The sequence below is a fragment of the Strix aluco genome, chromosome 6, assembly GCF_031877795.1.
Source record: "Strix aluco isolate bStrAlu1 chromosome 6, bStrAlu1.hap1, whole genome shotgun sequence".
Classification (NCBI taxonomy): domain Eukaryota; kingdom Metazoa; phylum Chordata; class Aves; order Strigiformes; family Strigidae; genus Strix; species Strix aluco.
In genome coordinates this window covers 12,486,754-12,498,259 of record NC_133936.1, presented here as the reverse complement: position 1 = coordinate 12,498,259, position 11,506 = coordinate 12,486,754, and the positions used below count along the sequence as shown (strand labels likewise).

Genomic DNA, 11,506 nt, shown 5'->3' with positions numbered 1-11,506 from the left:
TCGTGCTTGGCTAACTGTACTGGTTTGCCAGCTTTCACTGATGCCTAATTTGTCTCCTAATTTGTCTCCTTTGTGTCAGCTGAAGCCTGTTCCTGCTTCTGTTTCTCAGCATCAGTCTGTTCTGTGTTTATTCACTGGTCCTATATTCTCTTTTAGATAAAAATCAAACATTTGTAAAAGCTATGAACTAAAACAGAACTGTAGAAAAGAACATAAATTTGATGGCTCTTGCCCTCATCTGGACTCTCCACTTAATCAACTTCTTTCAAGTACAATGCTCAAAACTGAAAATTGAGTCTTACCAGCAATGAGCAAAAAAGGATTACTCCATGTATTTTATAGGTTCTACTATACACTGCAAATCCCATGGGATGGCTGCGTGTTTTTTTGGAACAGCATGATCCTGACTTAACAATTGTAACTCTCAACGTTCTTGCAGAGCTGCTCTGCAGCTAGCTCTTCCCTGGCCTCTACCTGTGGAACCTCTTGCCCACGTATTGTATCTTGCAATTGTTCTTTGGGGAAGAAAAAACATGAGTAAACAAGGAAGTTTAATTTAGCCTTCTGCACCCAAGCTCCTCTTCAAGAAAAACAAACCAACATGAAGAGACCTACCTAGTCAAGGCAGAACACTTTTTATGTTCAAGGCAGCTCCACTTTCACCAGTTAAACTCCCACTTCTTGATTAAACCCGATTAAGAAGCAGTGCACCTGAATAAGAAGTCCTGTTCACCTCTTTCTTTGACCTTGACACTACTGTTTCCACACCTTCATGGTGAACCAGAACAAGGAGATAAGTTTCTTGAAACACATGGTCACAACCAAGGAAAATAACTATGCATCCCATTTTATAACAGTCAAATTATAATGAAATAAAAAATTTTCTTTATGACATCTGTAACTGACTTCATATCCATCTCTCTGCTGTTCTTACTACTTTGAAAAAGCACGCAAGTGTACTTTACCATTTAATAGAAAAACTGTATTGCCAACAGCACACGGGTTTCTTAAACAGTTACCAAGTGCTGTTCTAAAAATTAATATTGCCCTTGAAGAGGATAAACCTAAGTCATAATTTAAAAAAAGGCATTTATACCAGTTATTTCAAGTTGTACACATCAAGAGAAGCAGCACCACAGCTTAATGAAGAACAAATCCCATCCATAATTTAAACAGCTAGGAACAAGTAATTTCATACCAAAAACACACAAATATTCGTATCAGTACCATACTTACTAATATACTTCAGAAAGCCCTAAATAATCCAAACAAGTGCACCCTGTTTTGTTTCCTCATACTTATTGTTTCATAATGCTATTCTGCAGAGTTCTTTGTAACTTAGCTATGTTGGCATCCAAGGCTGCTAAGCTATTCTTAAAGTCCTCTTCATCTCGAGAAGTAAATGTTGAGAAAGAGGATGCACTCCACTCAGACTTCCCTGATAGATCATCAAAAGAAATGGAACTAAAATCAGCTATTTCACTGCTTTTTTTCTGAGAAATCTCTTTCAGAAATGGCATCAGTACACGAGGGTATGTTCCAGGCTGAGGTTGGTCTGGTTTATCTATGAAGTCTTTTGCAGCTGCACTTGGAGTGCCTTTTGGCCTCTTTTGGACTTTGTCTCCTTCTGGCTGCACTTCATCCCCTGTAACTTCAAGCGTGTTTTCCATAGTCTTTTTCACACTGTACCCAGCACTTAATTTATCCAGAACAGTTGGATCCTTTGATATCTGACATCCATTCTGCTGCACAGAGTTGGAGAGCTCACAGTGGTAGTCAAGCATCTTACAAACCCCTCTACTTTGGGGTAGCACACCAGTTCTGTCAGAGTTTGGCTGCTGTTTCTTAGAGGCATTGCCAGTCAGTGGAATATAAACAGTCTCATCCAACTTGTTTTGGTCACCTAGTAAAGTCCCAGAATCACTAACTGTTTCTGCATCTTGCTTCAGTGAGGTTAGCAGTATTCTGGGAGCTGATGTTCCTTCTCCGGAGAATGTACTGTTTAATTTACTTCCTTCACCAGCAAACTTTTCATAGGCTATACTTCGCATTTCTAATTCTCCACTTTTATTTGAGAATTGAAGTTCTGTATCTGTCAAAATATGATCCATTTCTAATTTTTCAAGGTAAGTCATTACTGAGGTACTCCCAGGAAATGGATCAGATTGCATCTGCTTTTCATGGTCTTCCAAAAGAGACTTCGAGAGACTGTTTTCAGGTTTGGGTCTAATGTTGTCTACTGTGAGGTCAGACAGAAGCTTGGCCATACTGCCCTGCAAGGTTCTGTTAAGATAAGATCAATTAATCAGATTTAAAAAGTCACTAAAAAATAATCTTTAAAACTTTTACATAACACCAAAACATTAGATTTATCAGACTGCAAAGTTACAATTCTCTCGCTACATGTTGTCATAAAACATAGTATAAATGTGAACCAATTCCAAGTTTCTTGAATTTCTTTCTTCAGCTCAGCTCAATGTGCCTATAAAGTAACTAAAATAACACAGCCCAATGAAGTTCTTGAGATTATTCCCAATTTACCTGCTTTGAGTACTACAAACTAAATAACTTGATGTGAAGAAACCATTTTAAAGCTTATAGAAAGTTATCAAAATCAGTGACAATTTTTTTCTGAATTATTCTTCCCATTGCATCTAAAGAAAATATATAGTAAAATAAATTTTTCTTCTCATTTTCTGCTTAGTACATCAAAAGAAATGAACACTTAAATGCTTACAATTAAATGTAGCATATACATATACATATGTAGTAAGATATCACTATACTACCATCTGGTGGTCAGTACAGTAGTCATAGAAGTGTGTAATACGTCTAAACTACTAAAGAATCTGAAGTGTTGATTAAAAATATGCTTCCATTCCAATCACTATCCACTATAAACAAGGCAGACAACAGTTTAACTTCCTGTGCACATCACGTCCAAATAAGTTTTATGTACACACTACTTTGCATGTGCAAAAAGCTAGTTAAGTCTCCCAGCTGGCCACTATATTCATCATAAAATATATGATATTCAACATATTTCATTAAAGACCACAATGAAATAAATTCCCAGTAACAGTTCTAAAAAAATTGTAACACCACCTTCATTCAGTGATCCCAGACTCCCACCTTTACCCATAATTAATATCTGAGCATAATCTACTTCAAATGTGTGTACAATTAAAGAAAGGGCTGCTCATTCCCACAGGAAGAGCTTGCTGTGGGTTTTGAAGACAGATCTTTCTTGGAGCTCTTCTCAAAACAGACCAATTTGTGAACCAGGATAAAGAAAGAAAGAAAAAAAATAATCCCTTATTAATTCAGATTAAGAGTTTGTTTCCAAATTCTACAGCTTCAAGGGAAATATCAGTAGGTTTTCAGGTCCATGCAGTCCCCATGGAGATCCTTATCTGCAGGTCTGCTGTTAAGAGTTAAAACTTCGCACAAGTTACGGCAGATAGCAGTTTACAACAGAACTCACTCATGAAGCACGACAACTCTAACAAAATTACACCACCACAGCAGCAAAAGTAACTACAAAGAGAAGTTTTAGCTTACGTGACCTCCTACCACCAAGATACTAAAATTACAATAATCCAAACTATGAAAAAAAGAAAAAAAAAAAGCGATGTCAAGAGGCAAAGACCTTAGCCAATTGTACCTGGTTAGTTCACGCAGTCTGTTAACTTCTGCATCACGCTGACGTAATGTTATGCTCAATATCTTATTTTCTTTCTCTGAAGCTTCCAGTTTAAACTGAAGGCTCTTCACATTTGCTAATGCCTCTTCGACTTCTAAAATGCCAAGAAGAATTTAACTATTTATTTCTTTTAAGTTTTAAAATATTAAATGAAGAATAAACAAATTCAAAACACATACCAATCTTGAGCTTGGTGGAATGAATGTCATAATGCTGTTTGTTTTCAAGCAATTCTTGTTCTTTATCTTGAATATCTTTTGCAAGGTGTTTATTTTCTCCTTTCTGACTTTCTATTATTTTAATTAGTTCTTCATTTTTAGCCTGCAGTGACTCAAGGCCTTTCAGTGATTCTTTCAATTGACTCTGGAGCATCATATTCAAAGACTGCAAAGAAACTACTACCAAAAGTAAAACATAAAAAAAATTTAAGTGTTTTGTGTGATACAGTTTGAATTTCTAAATCAAACTAAGTTTTTAAATAATCTTGGTAATATGAATTTTGCTTACAGATAGAAGAGGTTTTTTTGAGGCAGCAAGATAAAACTTAAGCTTTCTTCTTAATTATCTAATATGTCACCTTCATTTTAAGAGGCAAATAAAAACAAAATCTGCTCAGCAGCTGAGCCCGAGTCTCACTATGTAAAGTCTAAACAGGGACAACAATCCATGCAAAAGCAGTTGCATGACTAGACCCACAACACTTAGTTTAATTGCCACTAAAGGCCACAATACATACTATTTTTTATTTGTGTATCTGTAGCTTTATATGTCTGTATCTATTTAAATAAAGCTTTAACAAAAATGCCCCTAACAAGCATCATTCTCTATTAGTACTTTACTTTCATAGTTGCAGCTTTGTCCAGATGTCTTCTCACATCTTTCTCGTTCCCCGAGTTGCTGGTTTAATATTCTTAGTCTTCTAAATGTGAATTGTAAAAAAGCACAAATTCAGAAAGTTCAGAATATGTTCAAAACCACTGCATTTTAAATTAGTTTGGTAAGAAGTTGCTACTGAGAATTAAATGCCACAAAGTTTCAGAAACATAAAAAAGTTTTAATAATGCATTTTTCTTACATTCCTATATTTCAACACAAACTATCTTTCCCTCTGTTCTGAAGGGCTACCCAATTATGTATTTGAGAGCTCCCCTGAAATGACAGACATTTTTGCATTTGAGAATATTCTACAAAAAGAATATAAGCAGGCTAACTATCTTGATACTGCAAGTTTCAGAGAGAACAATATATTGATCCCACCTAGGCAAAGGTCCAATCATGATGCTACTAAAACATCAGTATTAACTGAAGTCTTGCTATATGTTAATTATTTAAACTATATAGCCTTACCAACACACTGTCTAATATATAAATACTGCACAGACAAGAATGAAAGGGCCGTACCACCATAACAATGATAAAACATGCAGTTTAGGACAGACCAGTTAAAGATGCTTTAGGTGCATCTGCAGTAAATACAGAATCACTGACAAGTTACTAACCTACGCAGCTGGGCATTTTCACTTCTGAGAGGCTGTAAAGCCAGTGCTATTTCAGCTTGTATATTCGTACTTCCCACTACAGCTGGGAGCAATGATATGCAGTCTTCTATTTCACTCATCAACCTTAACATTTCTGAATCATCTGCAAGAGAGGAGGGAAAAAAAGACCGCATAAACATATAAACCTGTAGTATGACAGTAATATTTTATATGCGATTAAGATTCTACAAAGTGATATAATAGTATCTGCTTTTTTCCCAAGAAAAACTCATCTTTATTTTAACTATATTTATTTAAAATTTTTAAGCTTGACTATGAAAACTATGCTTTAGATTCTTGATAAATCACAACCCACCATCTCTCTGACCAGCATTGGTGGGATTGCTGTTTCAATCTGTCTACACTGCTCCCTTTCTCAGGGGAAAACAAATGAGAACAATCTTTACCCTAGCTGTTATGATAATGCTAAAATACTCCAAAAAATAATTTAATACTTATCCAGAGGGAAACATGAAGCTATTACAGTCGTGGGAAACCACTCTACGGTGTCACATATCATCTGACACATACAACTTCCAGAAATTTAAGTGCTCACTCATTTAACACAGCTCTTATTATGTATGTAATCACTCTACTGCAGGGTGAAAATGTCCTCACCTTGATCTGTTATCAGTGCTCTGAGCTCTCCTAGAAGATATTTTACAGTCTTAACTTTATGGGCTGTTTCATCTGGGCTTTCTTTTCTAGATTTTAGAACTTTCTTCACAAAACTTGTTTTACAGCTTGTATCTCTCACTGGGGCTACGTCAAGTACCTTCAATTCATCTTCTTCACTGACCCTGTCCTCACTGTGTTCTTCAGAACTATCCCCCTCCTTGTTACTTGAAGCATTATGATTTGCTGGACAATGATAATGGCACTTCTGTTCAGTCCTGCCATTCATCATTTCATGTGATTGTAACAGGGCCAGGTGAGCTTGTATACATCTTATCAGATCTGCTTCTTTTATCTGTTGCTTGTGGTTTGGGGTCATCTCTCTGCCAGAAGATGATGGGATGAATGTAGGCACTGCAGAGCTATTTGATGCACCTGATGCTATACAAGGGATGACACTAGAAAGAGCAGTGGCAGACTGTATTTGCGCAGCAGTATTAGGAGCAGCAGAAACTACCGGGCAAACCACAGGTGCTCCCAACTCTGGCACACGTTCATTGCCCCTCTCTACAGGAACATCCTGCATAAAGAATACTCATATTAAACAAAAAATTAACATGATTTTTTTTAAATCTTAAAAAAAACCCCCAACAACGCACCACCCTTGTCTCACTCAATGTAGTCTTAATTATTCTTTGCAAGTTATACAAGCAACTACAACTCACTAATTGCATAATTTTCCAGTATATTAAAGAGTAATTAAATGTAAATCTGGTTTAGATTACCTTTATCTTAAATGTTTTTGGCAACATTTTCAGTTGTTCTGTAAAGAAAAACCCTCAGCAGTGTTTTGTTTTTGGTTTTTTGCTTTATGAGCACTCATTTCTTGAATCAAACCAGAACAGGGAAGAACAAAAATAAAAAGACAACACTATTACCTTTCAATATTTAAAGTAGATAGATTTCTTAAAAGTCAAGGACAGCACTAGCTATACATGGACTGCCTGCAGATGGAAGGTAAGTCTACAGTCTTACAGTTTCAAGGTGCAAGCCCTTTACCACATTTCCCAAGGTGGCAGTTGGTACTCTCCATTAGTTCTATTCTATACCCTGAAATACACAAGTATTTTAAAACGTGGCTCTAATATAATACACAGTGTCTGAAGAAATTATCAACTTGACCACTGGCAGGGAAAAGCTACATATGAGATATTGCTTTTATCAGGAGTTGGTTAATGATCCTGATGTGCGTTACTGTGAATGTAACTATTAACAGTAATGAATAATTTCCTGCACCTTCCATGTTTGCTGTCCATTACAGAATTCCCAATGCGGAAACAAACAGCCAGTTGAAATGCCTCTAATTTCATTTTTTGGCATCTATATAAAATGTATTTTAAATAGCAGTATTTACTCTCATTATTTATTCTGTTCATTACTATAGGTTGAAATATGCAAATTTTTTTCTTTAAGGAAAATTATTACATAAACCCAAGAAAACCCACACGCTTAAGTAAATGTATAAATAAATAGACAGTGCTAATTTAAAATGTTTATTAACAGTCAGAATCAAACTTTTACTTACTGACTGAGTAGATAAGGGATTAGCTGAATGCTGCAGGGACAGAGCTGCTGTGGAGGTAGGTAATTGATAATTACAAGCTGTAGCATTTTGACACCCTAAAAGAAAACACTTATAGATCAGGGCAATCTGGGGCAAAACTCATACAGCAAAAAAGCAGGCTCTACATTAACAGTTCCACTAACCATGATTTGATGTAGGAAAAGGAGTTGCAGTAGGAATTTCATTACTGTTCTGTGGTGGTTGGCCAGTTATCAGAGACATCTGAGTTTGCACATGTTCGCACAGTTTCTGATGCATCACAGGAGAGTGTGGACTGCACGGCACATGAATTGGTTGAACCATCTGATTCTGTGCTGAACTGGGAAGTTCTTTCTCAGCAGAAGGTGTGGCAGACGAGGAAAGTTTTCTGTTTGATATTGGCACTACAGAGAAAGAAAGAACAAAAAAAACCAGCTGAAGTTGTCCGTCTTCTCAGTCTACACAAGCCCATTGTGTTGTCAGGCAGACTCTGGCAGGTTTCTTTGAAAAAGAAAACCAAAAGCACCTACAGCCTAAAATTCCAGTCAGATTTTTACTCACCAGCAAATTAAGCCATCATTTTTTTCTTTCAGACAGAGCAACCTAACCCAGTTGGACAGACAGCTGTCCCTGAAGGAAGCACAGAGATTTAATCCTACAGAAGGCCAGTTCTAAAACGCAATTCTTAAAATCTCTGCTTAGCTGCTTCCTAAGCTTTTAAACTATTTGGAATAACCCATATCAAAGCATATAAATTTTCTTATGTTGGGTATAATTAAGACTGCATATTTTCACAGTGCTGGAAAGATATCAGCTATGTGCCCACCTTCTACAATTCACAAAACAGGCATTCTGCTACACACCTAGTCTACAGGCTACCTGTCTACTGGATTAGAAATCACACAAAAGAATGGGGTGGAGAGAAAGAAACGCTAATAAAAATACTTCAACTGAGAGCAACTCAGTCTACAGCACTCCATCTACCTTTCCATTCAAGTGCTCTGGCCACTAAACCATTTGAGTTCTTATTATTTATTGCAACACTTTCTTATTTTCAGAAACTGATCTTTGAGATCTGATCCTGGCTGGACATCTAACTCCAGGACAGTTTATAGCTGCGTATCCCAAACACAGACCAAGCATTGCAATGCTTCACTGTCCAAGAGAAATGGGGCATGGGTATTATCATTCTGCTCTACACTTCCTATCAGCTATACTTGACGATGTTGGTATTTGTAAATGCACTCAACCTTCTTCCTTGCACGTGAAGCCCAAACATTTGTGAATTTTAGTAACTGTTCAGTAAACATTTAAGTCTTCTAAAAGGCAATGAGTAATGTCCACATCCTTTTGTGGATCCAGCCCTGGATCAACCTATAACAAATGACAACAATTATTTGAGGCCTTGTTATATCTCAGTAAGTTGATGAGTCTCTCAATGTTGAGAAAAAAGCAAGCCCAAGAAAGTCTGCTTACCAATTTCTTTTCGGATGTGGGCATGAGTAATGTTTTTTTTCAATCCTTTCTTCTTTGAAATATTTCCTTTGGTTAGCAAAGGCTTGGAAGTAATTTTAACAGAAGTTGTTTTCCCAGGTTGCTTATGGATAGTCTCCCTCCCTAGTATTAGTCAAAAGAAAAATTAGTCAACAAAACCAAATCAAAACAGTCTTACAAAGAAAATTTAAATTATGGTTTTAGTCAATAGGTACAACCTGCAGCCTCATTTTGTAAGATATTCTTCAGTAAAGCTGCACAACGGTCAAGTCCATTATGAATAGCATCAACCTGCACAAAGAATACTGCAGTCAGAAAATGAGTATCACTGTTCTCTTTCAGTAAGCCAAGATACTATTTTAGAAGTGACTGTTCCCCACTCTGTCACCTGAAAAAGAACAACTGATAATCAGCAAAACCACGTCTTTTTCCATGTATTACTTTGCAATTACATGAAAGTTTGGAAACACGCACATCTTGAAAAAATCCTAAATTGTCTTCTTGCACACATACCCATTTGCTGGATTTTAGGTTTTGCTAATTGCATATGTGTGGTTTTTATTCTTATTTCCATGTAAAATTAAGCTTTTATCTGTTTTTAGCCTATTTCTGTTTTGGAGATAACTGGCTCAGCACTACACAGAAAAAAGCACTGCAGCACTGACTCCATACAACTCACTTTTTTCGGAACAAAATCTAACAAATATACTTCTGCCAGGGCCAGCTCTAGTCCAGAAACAGCATATCTGTGTTCGTAGAATATATCCTTAATGAGATTTGTCAGAACCAAATTCACTGCACACAAAGTCAACTTGCATGTACCTGCAAAATGCACTATAGACACTCTTGCTAGCTTTGCAGGAGCTATTTCTAGTCCAGATGCAGTATTATCTAAATTAACCTGGTTTTCTTCTATCATTCAAGGTATTCCAGTTTTCCTTCTCTTTTGATAACAGAGATGACAGTATGAAAAAGTTATTTGATTACCTGATCGTCAGAGTCAGTGGAATAAAGAGAATATCCAGACTCCACATCAGAATGGCATCCTTTTCTTAAGCCAAACCTGAAAAAGTCAAATTCACTGTTTATACTAGCTCCTTAACATGCAGCAAAGTATAAAATTCAATTTTATTCAGTAATAGCAAACTGAATTAATTTTATCAGGAAACAAAATACCTTTCTCTTGCTGAAAACTCTGCATTGCTGCAACAAACATGTTTAGCAGATATTAACAGCTTATGTCAAAGAATTCAGTCTTTACTCAACAGTCTTACATATGGCTAGTAATTACACAAATCCAGTCTTTTATAAATAAAACATGCAGAGTCAACCCTCTATTTCTACAGGCAAAATTTCTATGGAGTTTGTGTCTGTCTACTCATGGGTTGCTTAGAACCTGGCTGTATTGCCTTTCTGCTAAAAACATTCTCTGACATATACAAAGAATTTTGGGCTAGTTGTGAGGTATGACAAATATAAGGTTCCCAAACGCTCACATGTACACTGAATCTTAGATAGTATTCATGATTAAGGTCTTACTGTTTTCTTCCATTTGTCAATTTAGCTGCTCCTGTTAGCCTTCCAGAAGACAGTACCTGTTGATTACAGAAATATACTTTGATTTTCATGAAGTACTTTCACAACACAATTAAACATTACCATTGCCCACTAATTCCAAGAACTTCTGCTGAGGCAGATCAGGTAAAGGTAATTTACAGCTCTCAGAACAAGGAGGGGGCCCACCGCTACCATTAGGGACTGAATCTTGTACTTTTAATTTCACAAAACGTGCCTGTACAGCATGAAGCTTCATTAATTTCCGCAGCATTCTACAGATACAGTAAATCACTTACTGACACGGCCAAGGGCTGACATAGAAACACACGTTCCAGACTGAAAGCAAGCTCTATAAATACACACCTGAACTTCGGGGATTTTAAGAATAAACTACAGTCGCGGCTCAAACTACGGATACACCAAGATGGAAGCGCCCTTAAGGGAAAGCTTGCTGCGGTGCCCCTTACCGACACACTTAAGCCCGCTGAGCCCTGAGGAAGCGCTGCTGGGCTAAGCCCAGGAAAGCAAAGGCGCCCAGTGCCGGAAGGCCCGACCCCCCTCAGGAGTCGTTACGCTGATGGCCCAGCTCCGCACTCAGCGGGGACACCCCGTCACCCCCCTCCGCGCAAATCAGGGGTCTAACGAGGCACCTAAGGAGAGGGCTGAGACCCGACTGCAGACAAAGAGAGGCTCCAGACGTCCCCGCCTCCCCAGCCCCGCACGCACCTTGCCAGACCGCGCAGCCCCCGGCCTCGCCATGGCCCCAGACCCGGCCGACACGGGGGCGGGGCCACCCGCCGTCCCGCTCTGCCCCTTCCAGCGGAGCGCGCTCCCCCGCGCCAGCCAATCTGGAGCCTGCTTGGCTGACGGACGGGATGGCCGTTACGGGGGGGCGGGGCTAATGCCCCCCTGTCCCGCCCCGCCTGGCGGCTCCTCGCGGCGCGCCGGCGGCAGCAGGCGCGGGAAGGGGAAGGAGCTGCGTTGCGGAGCGCGGTC

The 11,506-nt window shown here is 38.3% G+C and overlaps 1 protein-coding gene across 3 annotated transcripts; it reads right to left on the bottom strand.

Moving 5' to 3' along the window:
* Positions 1-955: 955 nt before the first annotated feature.
* CCDC14 (coiled-coil domain containing 14) lies at positions 956-11,301 on the bottom strand. Of its 3 annotated transcripts, XM_074828712.1 has the most exons (13): positions 11,237-11,301; positions 10,493-10,548; positions 9,941-10,016; positions 9,172-9,244; positions 8,936-9,076; positions 7,624-7,863; positions 7,442-7,536; positions 5,860-6,436; positions 5,203-5,344; positions 4,543-4,622; positions 3,883-4,101; positions 3,665-3,797; positions 956-2,283 (listed from the first exon to the last, which is right to left on the bottom strand). In XM_074828712.1, exons 1-13 carry the CDS (start codon positions 11,267-11,269, stop codon positions 1,299-1,301), a joined length of 2,850 nt encoding a protein of 949 aa, XP_074684813.1. In that variant the 5' UTR covers positions 11,270-11,301; the 3' UTR covers positions 956-1,298. The 3 variants fall into 3 exon arrangements, with proteins under 3 accessions (XP_074684813.1, XP_074684814.1, XP_074684815.1); XM_074828713.1 differs by lacking the exons at positions 9,172-9,244; positions 10,493-10,548; positions 11,237-11,301 and having other exon boundaries at positions 9,941-10,007; XM_074828714.1 differs by lacking the exons at positions 8,936-9,076; positions 9,172-9,244; positions 9,941-10,016; positions 10,493-10,548; positions 11,237-11,301 and adding an exon at positions 8,710-8,756.
* Between the last annotated feature and the right edge of the window lie 205 nt (positions 11,302-11,506).

Excerpts from the sequence above, each read along its gene's own strand:
- CCDC14 (XM_074828712.1), bottom strand. The coding sequence starts at position 11,269 with ATGGCGAGGCCGGGGGCTGCGCGGTCTGGCAAG. Across the intron at positions 6,437-7,441 it reads ATCCCTTATCTACTCAGTCA|GATGTTCCTGTAGAGAGGGG; the intron begins GTAAGTAAAAGT and ends TTCTTTATGCAG. Across the intron at positions 5,345-5,859 it reads AGCACTGATAACAGATCAAG|ATGATTCAGAAATGTTAAGG; the intron begins GTGAGGACATTT and ends CCTCTCTTGCAG.